Source organism: Phalacrocorax carbo, chromosome 21, assembly GCF_963921805.1.
Source record: "Phalacrocorax carbo chromosome 21, bPhaCar2.1, whole genome shotgun sequence".
NCBI classification, from domain to species: Eukaryota; Metazoa; Chordata; class Aves; order Suliformes; family Phalacrocoracidae; genus Phalacrocorax; species Phalacrocorax carbo.
In genome coordinates this window covers 7,744,382-7,765,365 of record NC_087533.1, presented here as the reverse complement: position 1 = coordinate 7,765,365, position 20,984 = coordinate 7,744,382, and the positions used below count along the sequence as shown (strand labels likewise).

The following is a 20,984-nucleotide window of genomic DNA, read 5'->3' as shown; positions in this document are numbered from 1 at the left end:
CCGACGCGTCGCCATGGCAACGCGCGGCGGGGACCCGCCCTTCCCGGACTACAGCCCCCGGCAGGCGCCGCCGCGCCGCCGCCGTCAGGCGGCCCGGCCAATCCCGACGCCCGGCGGAGCGCCGCCGCCCAATGGGGTTTAGCCGGGAGGCGGGGTAGGCGGTGCCGTTGCTAAGGGACAGTAACCCGGAAGCAGTGGCGGCGGCGGCGCGGCACCGGGCAACCCGTGGGCGGCCGCGGCCGCGGCGGGCGGGAGGCTGCACCCCCCGGGGCACCCCCGGGGCAGGCCCGGCCCGGGGATCGCCCCGGCGAGCGGGGCGGGGAGCCGGCGGGGCCCGGGCGCGGGGTGAGCGGGGAGCGGCGCGGGGATCCGCCGGCTCCGGGCTGTGCGTGTGCTCCGGGGCCACGAAGCGGGGTGGGGGTGGAAAGCGGGGTTTTTGTTTTATGCCCTGTTAATCACAGCTATTTCTCCTCCCTGCAAACCTTGCTTCTCGTGTGGCTCCGGGCTGGCGCGCCTCCGGCTGCGCTAACGCTTTGCTGACCTGCAAAGTCCCCTCCACCGGCACGCATCAAGCACGCGTCGTGCATCGGCGCTTTATCGATGTGCATCAAGCATGATATGTGCTATATCGTGCCTGATGCTGCCATATATAGCATCAAGCATGCATCGATGCTTTATTGGTGACATGCATCACGCATCAGCGCTTCACTGACGTGCACCAAGCGTGTCCCATGCGCCATGCATCAGTGCTTCGTTGACGACACGCATCAAGCATGCGTCACGCATCAGCGCTTTGCTGACATGCATCAAGCCTGTGCAGGCGTGCAGGGGCAGCGTTTCAAACTGGAGGGCGAGGGTGCGATTCGCCCCCCAGCGCTGAGGCTGGGGGCGAGGGAAGGGGCTGAAATGGTGCTGTGGTGGAGTGAGTCGCCTGCGGCCAAATGCTTGGATCGGGTACATTTGGGGGGGGGGGAGCGGCACGAGTCCTGTGCTGCTGTTTTAGTGTGGCGTGGCCCGAGAATACCTCTGCGTGGAAACTGCCAGGATTAGTTGCTGCTTCTGAGGCTGGCTTTACATAAGAGTGTTAAATACGGAGCGGGCTGAGGACAGCGGAAGGTGAAGAGGGTGGCGAAGGCTCGCTTACAAGCAGCGGTGTGGTGATCCTGCTCCCGGTGGTCGTTGTTGGTGCACTGATGCTGCCCAGCCCATTGCTGTCGTGGCTTGGATGCCCAGCAGGCACCGGAACCCCCTGAATCTCGTGAGGAAAGCAGAGGCATGCTTTATGCGTTGAGTATTCTGGGGTTTTCAGGGTAAAAGCTAGTCTGACCTTGTTCCGCTGTGCCTTTGAGCAGCGGGAGCGGAAGGGACAGTCGTGTCCTCGCTCCTGCCGTGGGTTCACAGCCTCCCCTGTCCTGTGCGGGCGCTGGGGCAGCTGTGGGGAGCCTGCTCAGCCTGGCCTGGCTCCCCACGTGGCTGGGCGAGCCTAACGCTGGCCAAATGCGGCCGTGCGGAGCCACGGCTGGGGGCATTTGGGGTGTGGAAATTAACTTCCAGCTGCTGAAACCTGTGGAGAATGGGTTGTGAGGTTGGACAGGGCAGGCGGCAGGACAAAATCGCTGCCTATGGTCTTTGGGTTAAATAGCAAAGCAATCCTCCAGAGGTGGGACGCATTGAAGTAGGAGCCTTTATAGCTTCCGAAATGCTCTCTGGGAAGGTGAGAGAGGCCAAGGCAAGCCGGCTGTGGTGAGAGGCTGCCTGGTCCCCAGGCAGTGCTGATTCAGCCGAGGGACTGCTCTCAAAAAGCTGTGCTGTGCTCTGGGGAAACTGTTTTCTCTCTTTCTCTTTTTTCCCCTTCTCATTTCAGCTTATTTTCTGCCTGTTTAAAAAGTCCCCGAAGCAAGTGCCCATCTCCTCTGTAGAACCCTGAAAGCCTGGGGGGGCTGATTATAACGTCTTTGCCGCTTCAGCCCTGCTCCCTGTTTTAACAACCCCTGTGAAGCGTGTCTTTGATTCGGTTTTGCTGTGTGCAGTGAAAGAGCCCTGTAAGCAGGGCGGAGAGCTCTGCCCTGTAGCGTGTTTTCCTTCCTTCGGGGTGGTTTGGGCTGTGGCTGTTGGGACCGGGGCAACTTCTTCCCCCGTGGCCGCAGGGCAGGTGTCGAACTGTGAAGTGGAGAGCTCCAGGCTGTGCCCTGCGTGGTGTATCTGAGCAGCGCAGGATGGCTCAATCTCCTCGGTGCCAAATTAACAAACCGTAAAGCAAAACTGAGTTCCAGCAGCCTCTACCTTTTGTTGGGGAGGTGGGGAAACATGCTTGTAAATAACGTAATATTTCGTCCCCTCCCTTTCTGCTGGTAATTCACTCTGAGCTGCAGCTCGCTGCCCGGCGCCATTAGCTGTGTCCTCCTGCCTTGACCAGAATCCGTCAGTTCTGGCTGCCTTCGCTCCTTGCCCTTCCCGTCTGCACCCACGCTTGGCAGCCCCAGCGCACCCCGTTCCCCTCCACAGCCCCAGTGCTGCGTTTTCTGCCACGCGCTGTGTGATGAGGGAGCTTTATTTCCATCTGGGCGCGTTCGGACGTTGTGATTTTGTGTTGCTGCCTTGTGCCAGGTGCGCGCAAGGTGGGTGCCGCCAGGTGGAGGGAGCAATGGCAGGGGCTATGGTGCGCATCGGTGACCAGCTCATCCTGGAAGAAGATTACGATGAGACATACATTCCCAGCGAGCAAGGTAACCGCCACCATTCCTCCCAGGAGCTGCTGAGAAGGCTGGCTTTATTGCGTAGCCCCTGGGGTAGACTGTTCCTCTTCTGTTTTCTTAGAAATCCAGGATTTTGCACGGGAGATTGGGATTGACCCTGAGAAGGAGCCAGAGCTGATCTGGCTGGCCAGGGAAGGCATCGTGGCCCCGCTACCACCCGAGTGGAAGCCCTGGTGAGAGCTCTCTCAGCATCTGTCTGGTCAGGTTCCTGGCCTCCCCGGCCCTTCCCCTGCTGGGCGCGGCCCCCGTAGGCGGCAGAGCAGGGTACCGGCCGGCGAGGGGGGTAATGCCACAGCTGCCGTGCTTCTGTGGCCGGGGGAGCACTCTTCTCACTTCTCATGCTGTTCTTGCCTCGCAGCCAGGACATCACTGGTGATATCTACTACTTCAACTTCGCTAACGGCCAGTCCACGTGGGACCACCCCTGTGATGATCACTACAGGGAGCTTGTTGTTCAGGAGCGAGAGAAGCTGCTGGCACGTGGCGGCTCGAAAAAGAAAGAGAAGAAGAAGAAGAAAGAAAAGAAAGAGAAGAAAGACAAGAAGGAGAAGCAGTCACTGAAGCAACCCACCGTGAGTAGGCTCTGCTGCTTGCAGTGCTTCTGGGGAGGGGCGAGAGGTGGAGGGTGAACGAGTCGCTGTGAATTAGAGGGTGATCCCGTGATGTTGCTGCTGTGGGATGGGAACAGCGATCCCCTGATGAGGGATCCTGCCCAGCAGGGTTGTGAGTTTGACGAAAGTCCAACAGGAGCGGGGGTCACAGACCCACGCAAGTCGGGAAGTTCTGGTATGGAAGGCCGTGCCTGGAGCGGGGGGTGCCGCAGCCCTGTGATGCTGCTGCTGAGAGGCGCATGGCACCAGCCGAGGGCGCTGGTGCTGTTCGTAGCAGCAGATATCTGGAGTGCTGGAAAGATTTCCTTCCTTGGAGAGGACAACAAATGGTGTACATGCAGTTGCTATGATATACAGGCAGTGAGCACAGCTTTAGATGCGTGAGGTTAGTCTGCTTTGCTGTTGGTATCTGCAAGCGTAACCAAATTCCCTTTATGTCCCAGCGACAGCAAATGATCACTGCCTTCTGTTTGCCAGTAATGAGAGAAATCTCCAAGGGGAAAAATGGTGGCTGGTACTGTTGGCCAAGGCACAGACCTCTTCGACTCAGAAAGCCTCAGGCCTTCAATTTGAGCATTTTCTTTTATGTGTATACATGTCATTTTGAGTGCTCAAAAACTTACACACCTATATACATATAAATTGTTGTTGAAATGAGTATGTATCTCTACTTTAGATGGATAAGGGTACATATAGTGATATGTGATACATCTTAGTTACTTGCTAATATTTATCTACCTAGGAAATGCAGCCAGGGATTCTTCCTTCAACATCCTTTTGTCAAATGCCCTCTGCCGTTCTGCCCCCCGGGCAGGAGAGTCCTGAGCCAGATAGCCAGACTAGAGGTGAAGGCTGCCTTGACGAAGGCAAAGGGAGACCATCAGACATAAGTGACTCGAGGAGACTATTTGCAGGCACGTGGCCAAACAAACTGTGTCCCCTGCTTGTCTCCAAGTTCAGCAGACTGTGCCAGACCTTACCTGGTGTGGAGAAAGTTTTAGAAAAGGGCCCCTATTGTAGCAGCTTTGAGGTAGACATCCACCAGGACCAAGATACACCTTTAGAAATGAAAGAAAAGCTTTGTCTTGGCTCCTCTGACTCGCAGTCTGATGATTTAGAAGTTAGGCCACCAGCGCAACCTTTGTGTGTGTCAGAGAAACCCCATTCACGAGGCTTTAAGAATGTCAAAACTTTGCTAGAGGCCCTTGAAGACGAAATCCTACTCTTTGAGGATGAAGAGCTGGAAGAAAAGTGGAAGATGGAAGATGTGATGGGTGAGCATGTCCATAAGCCTGACCATCGCTTCTCAGTCAGAGAGAAATCTACAGGACTGGATGGGGATGTGGAAAGAAGGCCAGGCGTATTGCAATGCAGAGAAAAAGAAAGCTTTTACCGCAGGATCAATGAAACGACTCGTTTTGATGCCAGTCCCGCAGATGACTGGAGTTTGCAGGAGACTGTTGATGTTCCAGATGCTGAAGAAGAGCTGAGATCCAACAGCAAGGTGACTGAGAGTAGAAGTAAGAGAAAAGTTTGGGATGAGCCTTTGGGTCAAGCCATCAGGCTCTACAAGAGCACTGAGACCATCAGCAGACCTGAGAGAAAGGGTTTAAAGCTGATGGAAGTAGGAGCAGATACAGAAGTCAACAGTAGCAATGGTATGCTAGAGAGCCGCTCTGCAGTCCCTCAGCAGATCGCAGATACGCTACCCTGCTTCCGAGGGGTAGATGCAAAGAGAGGAATCGATGTGGGTCTTCATTCTGCAGTGGATCCTACATCAAAAGATGTGTTTTCATCTGCTAAAGGTGGTCGGAGAAATAATGGAGGAAGTGGTTTGATATCAGAGTCTGATAGGAGCGATTCAGCCAGTTCTCATGATGACAATGCAGCCCAGGTACTGGGAGTGAGCCGTCGCTTCTCTCCACGCCACGAGGCTGGGGGACAGAAGGATGAGCGCTCCTTTGCAGGAGAGCCTCTGCTGCCTCATCCCCTCCTGGGGTCATCCCTGGCTCAGACACTAAGTCCTGCCCAGAAGTCAGAGAGGGGGCGTAGCTCCGAGGGGATGAAGTTATGCCACAGGCTGCAGCAGTGTGCGAAAGGCCCCAGCCCAGCACCTGGGCCCATCAGTCTTATGGTGGATTTTTGTGGGAAATACACTGGCCAGGAGCCTGATGGTCCTGGAGTGAAGAGAGGAAACAGAAGGACGGATCACGCTCCTGGAGCGTGGGGAGAGAAGCTCGCAGCAGACTTGCAGGTTGAGTGCCAGGGGAGCAAGGGTCTCTGTCAGCACGTGAAAGTGGAGGCGACCCAAACCAGAGAAGCTGCAGGGAGTTACAGCAAAACAGAGGCTGGTGAAGGAGCAGGCGGGAATGAGGTAGGACTTGGTCCTTTGTGATGGCCCTTCCATTGCAAAGGTTTCTAGGGAAGAGAGTGTGAAATTTTGCTTCTAAGCAAATTTTCAGGAGAAAATGGTCAAAAGCCTCCTTTTGGAGGACACGTCAGCAGATGTGGTGTTAGTTTTAGCAGTTTTCCTAAAGCTCGGGAGGTAGTTTGGAAAAGCCTTTGTGGCGTTCCTTGCATGGCAAACACTGCACAACTCTCACCTTGTTTTAGTTTTGCAAGGACGCAAAGTGCTTTTGGAACTCAAACGGGTGATGGGTGATAAATCAAGCGGGATGGGAATGTCAGATACAAAATCGTCCTTAATTTTGGCTCTAAGACGCTTTGTAGTGAGCACACTACAAAGTCAGCCTTTCCCCCAGAGGTCCCACGATCTAAATTGAGGGGGAACAGCTTGTTGAGGTATTTTTAGCTTAATTTTGCTTGCTGAATCTCAAGTCCCAGAGTGACTGAGTTGGCAAAGGTAATACCAGAAACCATAAGTTGCAGCCAGCTTTCCTGCATCCATGGCCAGTACCTTGAAAAATGGCCTCTGTTCCCTCTCTAAATGAAAGAAGAACAGGGAGGAGTTTGAACTGGCTTTCGCAAAGAGAGGAGGAGTACTCCCGGTGGTTACAGGCCATTGTTTTGCAGGTGGGTGCGGTACCGACTTGTCCGAGCACAGTTTAGTCCTTGGGCTGCTGCTGCTGTGGTCTTACGACACTAAGATGGCTTACAGGAGCGACGGGGCCCATCCATAGATGTAATTGTCTCCTCCTTCCTTGCCGAATAGCTGGACCTTTTTGCTCCATTTCGCCCAGACTTTTTCCCTCCGTTGCCTGTAGCGGGACCCTGCCCTTCACTGGGAAGAATGTTCCAGGTTGTTTAGTCTTTGCCGATAAGTAATTGCCTCAATTTAATAAGAATATACCAAATCTCCTGTTCTGAAGGGAAAAATTGAACGGAAAGGTCGTGGTGTGTAACATGAATGAATGGCTTTGCTCTGCTGTTGCTGGCGCCCAGCTGTGGCTCCACCAAATTGCTCGCTCAGGTTTCTAATTACCAGCGTGTGGTAGTGCCCAGTTAGCTGGTAGGAACTATGACTATAAATATCGGATAAACTGCAGATTATCCTGAAAGGTTAATTAGCCCGATGGAAGGCAGTTTATCTTTGCTGAAGGGCAGCGAACATCCTCTGCTCCATACATGTAGGTAACGGCCTTCTGTAGAAAATAACTAGTTAAGGCCAGAACGCGTGGTTTATTCTGTGACCGTTGATGTGGCAGTGATTTGGTGGAAGAAGGATCAGTGTATGTTCAATCTCCCTCTCCCCATCCCTCAGTGTGCGAGTGAATTAACTCTGTTTTCAGCCTGTAATCTTGTATAGACACAGAGTAGCGGAACTGTGATTTCTGAATACACACATGCTCTGCTGAAGCAACAGCACTTGCCCGTGCTGGCGTGCTACAGAGAAAACCCTGGCACGCGTGTGCTTCTAGCTTAGCCTGCGCAGCGCGTCGCGGGGCGAGACTACCCGCGTGGGGAGCTCCACAAAGTCAAACAGAATGATCCTGTTCTTGGGTGAAGGCAACTTGAGAGGCCAAGCGTGCATGGCTCAGAGGTGAGGCTGTTGGATGGCTCCCAGGGCGCTTGCAGTGCTTTGAAAGGGAGAGGTGTCCTCGAGAGCTTCTTACGGATGCGCTGCAGCGGAGCTGCTTTCGCTGCTTTCCCACTGGTGTCAGGTGAGGAAGCAGCCTGGATTTCAGTCTAAGAAGAGATGGTAGTTGCAGCTTGTGGAGAGTAGGAGGCTTCTTGCCGTCGGAGTGCTTTCTACTTGACTCGTTACACGCTGTGCAGAGTAGCAGGGCAAACAGAGGTGAGGCTGCCCAGTTTGCCTCGGGTGTGTGATGCTGGGTAAGAGCCTCTCCTAGAGGGTGCTGTGCGTGGGTGCGTGCAGGCGTGTGAGCTAGGGTGGCTGCTGTTGTGTTCTCGCTTCGGTTTTGGGGTAATGCCCGTTGATTTTCTGGATCACCTCACTGATGTAAAGGAAATCACCGTATGCAGGTGGGTCTTTGGAAGACAAAATGCGTGAGTAGATCAAACGGCTATTGCGTGTCTCATGTGCTGGTGATTGCTGGGTCTCCCACAAGCGTGTGGGGGGTTCAGTATCAGCAGCCTGTGTTCGCACAGGGGAGCGCTTTCTCCCTGTATGAAATGCAGAGTGTCAGGGGTGCGCCCGTGCTCTCCTGTCAGCGAGTCCCCTCTGCACGCTCCAGCCCGCAGGCACCCTGCTAGCACCCGTCCAGGCGCCCCCGGGGAACCTCGCTCCGCTGCGCGGCCTTGCGGCGTCTCCGGCCGGCATCGTCCGCGCGTCGCCGAAGTCGGACGTGGGGAGCTCGGTGGACTCCAGCCTTGTGGCCAAAGGGGGAGCGCAGGTAAGGCTCCGTCTTCTCTGGGAACGTGCCCCGGAAAGCACGCTCCGCAAAAGGTCGCAGGCACGGTGATGCTTAGAAGCTTAAATGACAGTAGTCGTGGTCTCTCGTCAGGTTTGGAACACTGTCATCTGTTAAAAAACAACTTCCCTACTCTGTCTTCCGTGTCTCTTCAGGGCATGGTTTAGGAGGCCTGGGGGTGTTGGGCTGATGGTTGGACCTGATGATCGTAGAGGTCTTTTCCAACCCTAATAAGTCTATGATTCTGTATCTCTTTTGTTTTGCTGTTTGAGGGAGCCCGGTGCTAGATTTGTGGTGAGGTTTCTTCTGCAAGTTTAGCAGAAAGAATAGTTTCCGTTACTGTTGGCGGGGGAAAAGTGCCTTAAGTTCATTTGAGTAGAACTTTGATTTGTGTCCAAACGAAGCGTGACATGCAGTACAGATAATGTCACCTCATAAAGAATATTTTCACTCAGCTGTTTGCTGAGAATAAATAAAAATAAAAGAACCACCTCCCTGCTGCTGGGCGGTGCCTCAGTGGGTTTGTATCTCCCCTGCCTCTGTGGCTGTCTTCACTCTTCCCTCTCTCTTTGACTTCACAGCCTGCAGAGACCGGTAAGCCCACCAGCCAGACCAAGTTGCTGGGCTTGGTCTGCGAAGAGAAGAGTTCCTTGAACACAGTGTCTCTAGATAAAGGGAGGAACGACGAGGAAGAAAGCGGGAATGAGGTAGTTTGTGTGTCTTGGCTCTTAACACATGTGGGTAACCGTGGTGCACGAGGCGCTTCTGGGAGTGAAAAACTGATGCTCCCCCGGGACTGCCTGATTGACCATGGCTGTTCCATTTGACTCTGGGCCTTAACTGGTGCTGCACTTCCTCTGTGTTTGGTCACCAACAAGCATCTAATCCTGGTCTCTCCTTGTACTCCCTCTAAATCGGCGCCTGCCGTGATGTATTTCCAACATGAGCTGCCGTAGGCGTATTGCCCTGGCAGATCTCTGTGGCTCTGCTGCCTTACCGCGCCGATTAGGAACCCCCGGATCCTCCTGCGCGGCCTGCGGGACTGCAGAGGTCAGAACTCAGTGTCGGCCGTCTCCTTTTCTGTTGCCTTTAGAGTCTCCATGGGACAGCAAGACTGTTCAAAAACCTGCACATGGATGTCAGCGCCCTGGGAGGCAGCTTTGACTCTGAGGTAGGAACGCGGGTGACGCGAGACGGGCAGGAGAGGAGCTGCGGCACTGCCCAGCCGGCGCCGGGGCCGGGGGGTGAGAGCGCAGGCGGGGTGCCCGAGGGACGAGTTTTGTGTGTCGTTTCTGGGCGGGAACAACCTGGAGCAGGGCTGGGGGGAGCGTGCGAGAAGCCAGATGCGGTCTGCCAGGGACGGTGTGGGGGTCGAAGGCAGGTTTGTGTCTGAAGGAGGATGCTTGCGGTTTGGTAGGTGGGATTTGAGGAGGCACCATCTTTGCACAGTGTGGAGCTCTGCTTCCTTCTGAACGAAGAGAGAAACCTAGAGGCACATGGGTGAGATGGGCAAGCTCTTCCAAGGGACAGCAGAAAGGAGAGGGTCTCAGATCGGAGAGGTGCCGCTGTGCTTGCTGTGGGAGGAAGGCTCGTTGAGGAAGGGGCACGGCTTGCTTCCTCATCGCCTTTTAGAGTGTGTAGAAGTGTGTGAAGGCGCATTCTCAGCTGAGGTTGCAGTGGTGGCACTGGGGAGAGGAGAGGGGAACGTAGTCTGGAAGCGCCATCCTTGCACTGTCGCTCAGTTCCGCGAGAACCTTCGAAGCCTCCACGCGGACCACACGTGGCCACCTCTCTGTGGCAGCCCAAGGCCTGCTTTGTTCTTGCACTGCTGATAAATTCCGCGGCTCAGACACAGAGGGCCAGCAACGAGTTCGGCGCGCGCGTGGCCTTGTGCAGACGTTTTGCTTTCCCTGCGGGTGTGGGCTCTCTGCCTGTGCTTCCTTAGCAGTGAGCAGGCTTAAGACGACAAGGGCACAATGAGGAGTTCGTTGCAAGCAGCTTGGGTGATTTGGCCCGACTGTTGGCGGTGACATTAATCCTTTCTCACGGCTTTGAAAATTCTCTTCCAGTAACTGAAAGGCAAATTAATTTCTTTTAAAGTGTTCTACAATATTTCCTTTATCCTTTTCACAGCATACGAAAATTAAGCTGTAAAGTACTTTGCTGGATAACCCATTCACAGTGCTGGGCAGAAAGTGCAAACGCTTATGCTAGCGTGGATGCAAAAAAGAGAGGCCTGACTATCTCATCTCCAGACAACCAGCAGCCTGTCGGGGCCCAGTTCGTCACCGACATGTTAATGTGTCCAGGAACAAAGAGCTGTCTTGGCACCTCAGTGCTGCGGCAGGGCTTCAGGAATCTATTATGAAATGGCAATTGCTGCCCAACAGCCAGGCTCTGTTAGCCTGGATGGGTGATATCTTAGTCCTGATAAGATATTAGTGCCCCACTGGAAAATATAATTCACGTGTATTTCCATGAGATGGCAGTAGAAAAGCGTTCCTATGAGCGAGCCTCAGCCTGCAGCCCAAGCCGCTCTCCAGCTTCCTTACAAAACAGAGAGGAGGAAAGGGTTTGTGTAGCAAGCCCTAGAGGGGGGGAAATCTAAGCAGTACCGGGGTGAAGAGATGAAAAATACCTGGCTTTGTGTAGCCTGTGGATCGGGGGAGAATACGTGTATTCAAAGAAAATAAGCGTGTGGTTTTGGCGACTTGCTGAGACGCAAGGATGTTGGGTGAGAGCGAAGGCTGCTTCAAAGATGGCACGAGCGTCTTGGGGAGAGGGAGGGGAGACAGAGAGAAATGCTGTTCCCCTCAGTGGGCTCTCCTGGAGTCAGTTAACTGGGGAAAAGGCACTGAAATGAAACCCAGGTCAGATGCTGGAAAACTTGAGGCATGAGGCTGATGTATAGTAATTGGAACGTACCCTTGGAAAGAGAGCCACTTCTGGGCAGCTTGGTTTGCTTGGCCACTCGTGGGGTTAGCTCTCACCTGAACCCAGCTTTCGTGCCTTCTGAATTCCTGTGATGGCACAGTCGCTGCAGACGTCTGGGGCTCTGCTCTAAAATACGAAAGGGCTTTGGGAATCTGCTGGAAGGGGCAAGAGGAGGAAGAGATCTGGAAGCATCTCTGCATGCCTGGGGAGAGGGTCCCGTGGCAGCAGAAGTGGTGCCCTGATGCAGCACTTGCAGCTTGGGAGGTTTAGCACTCTACAGGTCAGTCTCTGGGTAAACACTGGGAGTCAAGGGGGCCCTTTGTGTGGTGCGAAATTACCGTGCAAGGCTTCTTTCCCAGATGGAGATGTGTGAAAGGGAGCCGTCTCTGTAAACAAACAGTGCGCAACACAGCTTGTGCGTTACTGCAGAGATCTGTGTGCAGAAGCAGCGCTGCTGGTTCCCAGGAGACAGAGACATCCACAAAATAGCAGCGCAGGGATGACTAGTGGAAGGGGAGGAATGGCTGCTGTGTTCATAGCCTTGCGCTCTCCTGTGCTGGGGGAGCGTAGCTGAGAGCTGCTGTAGTGAGCCACGGCTCATTGGAGTCCTGGGCTGGGAAGAGCCTGGTGGAAGAGCAAGTTCAGTGAGCTGGCAGCAGGAAAAGCAGCAGCAGTAAGGCATCCAGGGCATAAACAGTCTGGTTTTGGGGGAGTCTGGGCCTGTGAGCTCCTGAGCATAGGTTGGAGAGCTTTCTGCTCCAGGGGCGCATGCAGTGGGTGATAGGCAGGGTGGTGACCTGTCACAGGCGGGTGACCCGACCGGCTCGGAAAGGCGGTGTGAGGAGCGTTGCTAGTGGATGTGTTACCCCACCCACTAGGAGCACAGCAAAGCAGAGGAGGAAGACTGTGGCAGCCAGCTAGCTGATGTCGCTGAAGGTGATCTCCAGCACCGAAGGAGTCCTGCAGAGGAAGCTGGCAGCCTGAGAGAGGTGATGAGTGGCTCTGACATCACGGTCCTGCTTGCATGATGTCACTGAAGCTTCGCATGCAGTAGCCGAGCTTCTAGTGTTGTGGTGTGGATCCGATAGTTGCTTCGTTTGTTTGTTTTGCTGGTTAAAGAAGTATTACGTGCACAGAGAGAGGTGTAAACTTAAAAACCAAGGGCAAATGCTACCCAGACGAGGTCTGGAAAATCTGACCCTGTCTTGGTATTTCTGTGGCCGAGAGCAGCCTGAAATCAGTGAGCAAAAGGGGAGCACGTCACCTTTCAGAGGCTTGCTGTACGCCTTAGGGATTTTTTCCTCTTTTTTTTCCTTTTAACGGTAGAAAGAATGTGAAAGTTCCTGTTGTAATATCTCACTTTCAACCTGTTTAAGTCCAAAGAGGTGGCATAGTCATCCTGTTTCCTGGGATCAGTAGGATTCCGGTTTGGCGGCTGCTGTCCACGCTGACTGCTCATCTCCGATCAGACGCCTTTCCAAAAGCTGGTCCCATTGGTATTGATGTGCCTTCCTCCAGGCTCACGCTGGTCACTGGAAGTACTGATTTGATAGGCAGAAATTTCACATCACTGCGTGTCACTCAGCCGCAGGTAAAATGTGTTGCAGCTTGTGAAAAGATCAGCTAAATCCACAGAATAATCGATGGTCTGCTTTTGCATGAGGAGAACCTCCCTCCTCCTCCGCCTGTGTGTCTGACTGGCAGAGTTCCCTCTTCGGGAGGGTTGTGCTTGTGGTCATCAAGGTGTAACGTTAACAAAGTTTCGTCTGTATCTGTCCTGAAAATAGGATTCTGCCAGCTGAAGACATTAGTCTGGGATATTCTAGTAACTGAGGTAAACTTGCCTGGAGAGAAATCTTTTGGTGTGCACAGTATTATTGGATACGTTGTTATATTCTGTTGTGTGTGTGTGCTCCTCAAAGGGAAATACCTGCGTGCTGTTGTGAAGCATATGAGTCCGGACCGGTCTCGCCTGGCGGATCTGTTTTTGGGCACTCTCAGGTGTCCCGGAGGGAGGTGCTCAGGAGATCTCTGAAACGAGCCTGGCCAAAAGGGAGCACAACTAGTGACCGGTCTTTCCAGATGCCCTAACCCCCAGACAAAAGGAAGCGTAATGAGGACTCACTGCTCCCCTGGAGTAACGCTAAAGAAACGCCACTTGCTTGCGTTTGTCTGGGTTCTGGAATAAGGATGATGTCCAGGCCTTTGCAGGGCCGTGTGTGGCTGGCTCGTGATTCAGTGGCGCGTTTGTGAACCTCTGCTAACCAGGCGCCGAACTGGAAAGGGGCCATAAGCTTTCACTTATTACTCAGCGGATTGCAGGTGAGGCTCTGGATGGCTGTTTTTTGGAGAGTACCCAGTGGTTTGATTTCTCTGCCCTCCTCTCTTGTCTGATGGATGGCGCTCTCAGCCCTGAGGAGCCTCTCAGACAAACGATGTGCTAGGAGACGTTCGGTGGGCTTGCCGCAGCTCCGGGTTTAAAGCTGACAGCGTTCCAGTTGCACTTTGATAAAAATACATCGTTAAAATATGCGGTCTGTGTATGGTACACGCTGTACACAGGATGCAGCTAATGTTTGACAAGACACCACAGCATTAATAAAACAGCGAGAAAGTAGGGCGTGCTAGCAGTTTTGTTTGCATGCTGATGAGGGAACCTTTTCCTGCTTCCTCCTGGCTATCGCGCTCTTTAATGTGAGTTCTGTGGGCCTCCCCGCTGCTGGGAGAGGCAGTCCAACCTTTGGGTGACTACGCTAGAATTTGGCATTGGTTCTTCCCGAGGCCCGTGGGTTCTGCCATTTCGCAGTCTGGTCTGTTAGCTAGCCACGGTCTGGTTCTGAGCTCAGAGCGGGGGCTTAAATCAGTGCCTGCCCTCAGGTTTGTCCCTCTGGAAGGTGGGATGACTGCATCCTGCATGCTCTCCTCCGGTTATAATTTCAGGCAGAAGTTACATGCCCAGTATTAGTCTCCTGCAAATTTCCATCTCCGAACGGGTCCGAGGTGGAAGCACAAATGGGCATGCAGCAGAGCACGTAGGGTGCTCCCAGGGGCCGACGGCTCCTGCAGCAGCCCCTGCTAACTCTCATCCACTGAGACCCTGTGAATGAAAAAGCAACAGATTTTAAAAAGTCTGAGCACAAGAAATGAGTGTGTTTTATCTTAATGACGTTCCTTGTCTTTGAAAGGGACTGGCTTGAAGTCACCCAAAGCTTTGCGATTTTGCTTCTTGCTGTGGCAGAACCCATGCTATTTCTGACCCCTGCATCCTCCCGGAGAGGAGGTAGAGAATGTCATCGCTATAATTGTGTTTGACTTGCTGCCTAGAACGAGTCTCTAAAATCAAGACGCGTTGAAGAAGGGCGAGATCCTTCCCTGGATTCTGATGCTGCGTGCCCCCCGACTCCAGTTCAAGCCCTTCCTGGAGATGCTGACAGTAGCCTGTCTGGCCAGAACAAGGAGGAATCCGATGGGAAGCTCGCTGAGAATGAACTACCGGGCGAGAAAGATGCTGAGGTGGAAGGTGACATCTCTGCAGCTGATGAGCTGCCACAGTCTCTAGGGGAAGGGAGCGCAGCAGGGACAGACGTGCCCAGCGGTCCTGGGCAACCCAGAGCCGCATCTCCAGCTGCTGAAGCTGCTGAGGCAGATCAGCTGGCAAGCCTGGCTGCCACTGTCGACACCGTGTCTGTTGATGAAAAGATAGTGAATGAAATGAGGGAAGAAGCAGCAGCTGATCTGAAAACAGACAGCAGGCTGGATGCTGGCAAAGTAAGAGACCCGCCTGCATGGGTTGGGTTTGGTGTGGAAGCTGCTGTGGCTGTTCCCGTTGCTTTGTGAGGCCCTGATTCAGGAAAGCTCTTCAAGCACTTACTCATTTTGCATTAAGTCAGCGTAAGAGCTTTCCTAGTCAGCAGGGTGTTCCTGGGGGGGGCACAAGTGCTCTGAATTCCCGTACCGGCGTCTTCAGTGTGGAGCTAGGAAATTGTCCTTTTGTGCGCGCACAAAGCGCTGCCCAAAGCAACCGACAGGCAAAAACCCTGAACTGTGACGCATGTTTCGAGTCTTGTAGGAGAAATAAGTCTCAGCTTTCAGTGCTGCCATCTGTACTAAGCAAGCAGGCTTCATAATGAAGTTCACACCAAGCCCAGCTGTCCATGCTGCTTTGTTTCTCTCCTTCTGTTGTTTCTCTCAGCTTATGCAGAGATGGGGCAAAAGCGTAAAGCGAGCTGCCAGCTGCGATATCTGCAGCTCCGCGCAAGGACGCGACAGGGAGGTGCGAGGTCAGAGCGGGGAAGGATGGTGCCTCGGGGCTGGCTCCAGAGCTGTGCCTCGAGTCCGTCAAGCTTAGTACCTTCCAGTCTGCCCAGCGCTCTCTGGGAGGGGGAGGCCTGGCCAACAGCTGAGTGCAGTCAGCTCAACTTCGACCGTGTTCGTCTCTGGCAGGAGACCCGTGGAGTGTCACAGGGTGTGGATGGGGTAATGGCCTGGCCCCTGCAACTGGGGTGCCAGACAGGCGCGCACTAACCACTCTGGTTCAGTGTCTTCCAGAAATGTTAGAATCTGAGAGCTGAAAAAACTCCCTCTTTCCAATGTAGCTTCCTTCCTTCCTGCTCATTTTGATGATTTTTCCAGTTCCATTGGTGTGCGATGCCTTTAAGAAATGATAAGCCACAAAACTGAGCCTGGAAAACATGCTGTGTCCTGAAGAGCTTAAAGGTGAAAGCTTTGCTCTTACAGACGGTTACCTGCTTGCTTTACGCATCTGCGTAGCTCCGCTGAAGTCGGCGGGGCCACGTGGGTGTTCACGTCGAGCAGTTACGTGTTGTTTCACGATGGCGGGGAGCACGGAGGTCCTCGCTGCAGTTGGGTGTGGCAGGGTGCACTTCTAAAGTCCTTTTAAGACCGTGGTACTGGTCTGTGTGGCTTTACCCATTTGTGTGGCGGGCTGGGGGGTTCTCAGAGCTGCAGAGATCCTTGCGGAAGGAACAGAGGACAGTAGGCAAGTGCCCTTTGTTGGGGATATTCGAAGAGCACTTCTCTGCCCTCCCCAGTCCCGTGGCCTGCCCTCCTTCCCCAGTCCTTTCTGTGACGTGGTGTTTTGTGCGTGTCTTGTGGGTCACATCGTTAGTGTCTTTCCTGTGACAGTCAATCACCCTTTCTGCCCTACGTGAGAGGCCAGATTTGTCTTCCCGGTATCAGCTGGCATGTTTTTGGAAACGCCTGGGTGAAGCTGCAGGGGTAAGACTTGCACAGGCTCTAACGCATATCTCCTCTCAGCTTTCAAAGGCATCCGAGGCCAGCGACTGTGGGGAGGACTCGCAAGCTTCTAACCGCTCGGACCACGAGCTGATTCAGCCTGTGGTGAGTCGCTAAAAGCTCCTCGTCCTTCGGGTGTGGGCTTCATGTTCCCCTGGGCATGCTATGCCCACCTGGTGCTGTCCAGCTGCCCGATTCCTTAATGGCTGAGCAATGACCTCACAGCTGTGGCACAGCCCAGCAACATCGTCCTGCGCGTAGCGGGCTCTGGCTGTGGGTGAGGTAATATCCCTGGGAAAGTAGGTCACTTAGAGCTGGTACTGTACTCAGATAATTGCAAAAAGAGAAATAATAAGCAGTGTAAAAACGATGCTTTAAGGGACTTGGCAGCTTTTTCTAAGGGGAGTCTGTATGGCCGGGAGGCCTGGCTCCTGAAGGTCCCAGAGGGAGAAGATGCAGGAGGGTAGCCCTGAGATGGCGGGGGGAGATGCCCATCAGCATCTCCTCGTCTGCACAGGAAAATGCCATTGCCATCTGCCAGTGGGAGCAGAGGCAGCACGGCCAGCGAATGACTGAGAGTATCGTTATATATCGGTGTTAGTACAAGCCTGTGTTGGCAAGTGGCTGCCGCCTCAGACAATATCTTTGGTAGTGCTTGCTTGTTGGCATGCGCGCGCAGGGACACACGCGCTCCGTGGTGCGCAGCCAAGCGCTATCTTGCAGAGTGGGTAGCTTGTGGGCAACTCGGAGCTGACCTGTAGGAAAAAATCTCCAGAAATTGGCGGCGGTGTCAGGAAGGGGAGCAGCAGAGGCTGGGGAAGATCTGCTGCTTGCTTTGGATATACCATGCGTCAGCCCTGCCTGCTGCCGCCGGTGGCACGGGAGGTGCCCTGGCAGGGTGGCAGCTCACCGCCCCGCAGTCCCACGATGCCCTCCCTCCGGAGCATTGCCGTCCCCTGGCCTCACCGGGAGAGTTTCCTCGGGGACCATCGGTGAGGAGAGCTGCTGCGTGGCGCGTTCCCAGTGGCCAAGCCCGTAGGGGCTCCTGATTTGCTGAGCGCTCCTGTCTGCCATCGTCCCAGCAGGTAGCTCTGCACGAAGCTCCTCGCCTGCCTGTGCCTCTGCACCTTGGGAAGGAGAGAACACCCAAGTCTCTGCGGCTCAAGCCACTAACAGAGCCATCTGTCTGCAGAACAGATGTGACCTGTGCTTGGGTGCGGGCCCGAGTCTTCCTGTAGCCATTTCCGATGTCCTGTAAAGCTTTCCAATGGTTCAAATACCTAGCGCTACAAAAAGCGCGCTGTCAGTGGGGTGGTGAGTGTGGATTCCGGGCCGCATTAGGATTGTGGCCTCATCTGTCAGGGTCTGTGGTAAAACCTGCATGCGCTCATCAGACGCTGATCCTCTTCTGCTTTCTTCTTCAGGACTTGGGTTTCCCGAATGAGCTTTCCGAGCAGGTACTGGATGTGGGGGTTCTGTCTCCTGTTTTGGACAGCCCCACGTGCAAGGTGAGTGCTATATACGTGATCAGGGACTGATCTGTGGGTAGGCAGGGTGAAACACCGTATTGCGGTGCACTGAGCACAGGGTGATGGTATTGGCGTAAAGGCTTTGCAGAGGCAAGCAGAGGTGGCCTGTGAAGTGCCCGGCCTGTGGCGGGGCAGGGATTAGAGCAGCGCTACTCGTGCGTTGGTTTTGCTGCGGAGATGGCCTGCAGGTAGCTACACAAAGAACACGCTCTGCGTGAGGGGTGCATGTGTGCGAGCTCACGTGTGTGCTTTCCCAGCCCCGATACAAGATAAATGGCTTTCCTGGGGAATGGTGGGAAGCAGAGTCTATTTTCCTTTTTTCTTTCGTGAGTACATTTGTCCTTTCTTTCTCTTGAGCAGATGGAAAGGATTTGTTTGACAGAACACAATAGCATAAACGGGAAGAAAAGGAGGTTGACTCCCTCTGACAGACTTTGGTATAGGGAAGTTTATTTTTAAGCATTTGGTTGTCTGCCCTGCTTACATGTAGGGGGGGAAATAGGCTCCTTTCAGCGAGTCTGTGGCACGTGGAGGAGCGTTTGTAAGCCTGCACGTGCCTGCTTACTGTATCATGTTAGCCCAGGATGTAGGTGAGATCGGGCGATCCTGCCTGAAGGAGATTACTGTGCGTCTTGAGGTTTGACCCTTGCCCTCTCAGCACGTTACCGAGTTGGCTCCCTGAGCCCCGCGTTCCTGTTGAGCCCTCTCAGCTCCCCCTCTCCCGCACCAGCTCGGCCCGTCGGTGCGTCGGCTGGAAGAGCGTGCCGCGCAGTGCGGCGCAGGGCCGGGCTCCAGCTGGCGTTACTCAGCCTTGCTCTGATTGTAAGTGAGTAGATCAGCTGCACTGGAGGAGAGCTCGAGTGGCAAACTCCCCACCTGTCCAGCAGAGAGGAGCAATCCAGTTTGTAAGGTTGTGTCTGGAGAATACACCTGTCCTCTTGTGCCTAGTAATGAGCGTAATCAGATCTGAAGGGAAAACAAAACATACGCCTGCTGTGTTCTCCCCCCCTCCCTCTCGCTGCAGCGCAATCATTGCACATACAAATGTCTTGTCGGAGCAGCCACGTTTGGAGTTTATTACAGCCCTGTCTTGAGGAGAGAGGTGGCTTTGAAATGGTGCTCCCTGCAGGACTGCGGCTGCTCTTTCGTGTCAGCAGGCGGAGGCTGGTCTGAAATGAGACTCTAGCTTGTGGGAAAGCCCTTACTTCCACGTAGTGAGCTTGCCTTGCTTTGAATACATTGGCAAAATAGTCTGTTTTAAAAAAAGGCCGCCTCTGTCAGCTGTGTAAGTATTGGAGGGTTTTGGTTAGCGTGTTTTGGCAGGAGCCGCAGTAGCTTGCAGAGGCCGTGGGGCCGCTTCCTGCTAGACCCGGCTTCTCCGCTGGCAGTGGGGAGGCTGCTCCTTTCACCCTTCGCTTAACAGGCGTTTAAAGTGCTGGCGTCCTGCTTTGCTGGCACTGCTGCTGCGCTGCGGGCGGCGGCGGTGAGGAGCTGGAAGCAGGCATGCGATCTCAGCTGACGCGTGCTGGAGATCGCGGAGATCCCCCTGCTGAGGTCCCCTGGGAACTGTGCTGTGCAGAGGGGGGAGATGGCCGATTACCTGCCGCCCTGCTTTCCTGTGGCCACAAGACTGGCTTTGTGCTGCGAGTGCGCGATTGCCTCCACGGGATGCAGCCTGGCGCTTAGGTGGGGCAGAACACGAAGCCGCTTGCGGTCCTGGGACTGCTGGGGATGCTGAGGCAACAGGAGAGGCAAGGCTCTGGTAATTTCACAGATAAGGCTTAAAATGAGCCCTTGTTCCCTGCAGGCGGGTGCTGTCCTCACCTTCTCAGGTGTGTCCAGGGATTCCTGCAGGCCGTGATCTCTGGGGAGGGAAAGGCGCGTTGGGCAGGAGCGCAGCACTGGCGCCATGCGTGGGCTCAGCAGCATTGCCCTGTGACTGGCTATCCCTCTTCCCAGCAAGATCTCATTTTCCATTTGTCTGGCGTCCTTCCTTTCACAGACAGCAGTGACAGAGCCCGTTTTGAGGCAGGAAACATTTGCTGAGCTCCTCGGTTCTCGGGAATTGAAGTCATTATTTACACCGGGGCAGGAGGGAGGCTGGGAGGGGGAGCTGCCTGGGAGAGCTCTGACCAGGCTGATGTGATGGAAGGTGACAGCACTTGCAGGGAATCCTTCTGTTGTTTGCTCCACTGAACGCCTGCGTAAATTACTGCTGGCTTAATTCTGTGTTATTTTGGCCCTGCTCCACAGTACGCCCCTGCGCGACGAGGGCTGAGCTCACCTGCTGGTTCTGTGGTCCCCAAGAATTTATGAACGAGCTACTCTTCTGGGGACCAGAGTCCCCTGCAGGGAGGATGGGCCCTTACTGCTTTGTCAGGTAGGGCTGACAGCTTGAAGAGGGAAGGTCTCCTCCTCCCCAGGTGAACTGTGCAGTGGATGTTTGTGTGTGCCTACTGCGGGGACAGAGGCGCCTGGGAGCTGGCAGGTGGGAGAAGGAGCAGCTGCCTAGTTCGTAATCAAATATTTGCTGTTCAAATTTCAAGTATTTAGTATGTCATAAATAAGCCAACTGAAGTTGCTCAGAGCATGTTACCGAGGGGGCCGGCTTCCTTAGCAGCACCCAAACCGACGTGTTCTGCCGTGCGTAGACAGAAGCCCCTGGGCAGGTGCGACTGCGTGTATACTGCTCGTCACGACCTGCCTGAGGACCGGGATGGGAGGCAGGACCAAGTCCTGCTGCCGTTCCGGTCGCAGCCGATACGCCTCTCGATTTGCTTCACGGCCGCAGCACACTAGTTCACGTTCACGTGTGTGACGTTCCTGTTTGTTTTAGGAAACTTTTCTGTTTGCCCTACACTTTTCAGGGAGTTTGGTGTTACTTGGGTAATATCCAAGATGATCTTCAGGAAAAAATGCAGCCTGTGCCCGGAGTGCTGAGCGCTGGCAGGGAGCTCATCCTCCCTATTGAAAAAGCAGCTCCCGGACCGTAACCTAGCACAGCCTGGAGGGCTGAGCTCCCAGGCCTCTCCCTTGTGCTGCTGGACCCATTCCCGCAAGGCGTTC

At 54.4% G+C, this 20,984-nt stretch overlaps 1 protein-coding gene across 7 annotated transcripts in view; it reads left to right on the top strand.

Annotated features, from left to right (window-relative positions):
* The first annotated feature begins 216 nt into the window (after positions 1–216).
* CEP164 (centrosomal protein 164) overlaps positions 217–20,984 on the top strand; it is a 48,587-nt gene continuing 27,819 nt past the window's right edge. For 4 of the 7 annotated variants that reach the window (XM_064470717.1, XM_064470719.1, XM_064470716.1 and 1 more), the window contains exons 1-10: positions 217–345; positions 2,608–2,726; positions 2,818–2,929; positions 3,115–3,328; positions 8,023–8,181; positions 8,781–8,906; positions 9,293–9,370; positions 12,012–12,122; positions 16,411–16,494; positions 17,814–17,897. In XM_064470717.1, coding sequence (XP_064326787.1) covers positions 2,645–2,726; positions 2,818–2,929; positions 3,115–3,328; positions 8,023–8,181; positions 8,781–8,906; positions 9,293–9,370; positions 12,012–12,122; positions 16,411–16,494; positions 17,814–17,897 — 1,050 coding nt within the window. In that variant the 5' untranslated portion in view covers positions 217–345; positions 2,608–2,644. The remainder of the gene's footprint in view (positions 346–2,607; positions 2,727–2,817; positions 2,930–3,114; positions 3,329–8,022; positions 8,182–8,780; positions 8,907–9,292; positions 9,371–12,011; positions 12,123–16,410; positions 16,495–17,813; positions 17,898–20,984) is intronic. The other 3 variants (XM_064470721.1, XM_064470718.1, XM_064470722.1) reach the window with 2 other exon arrangements.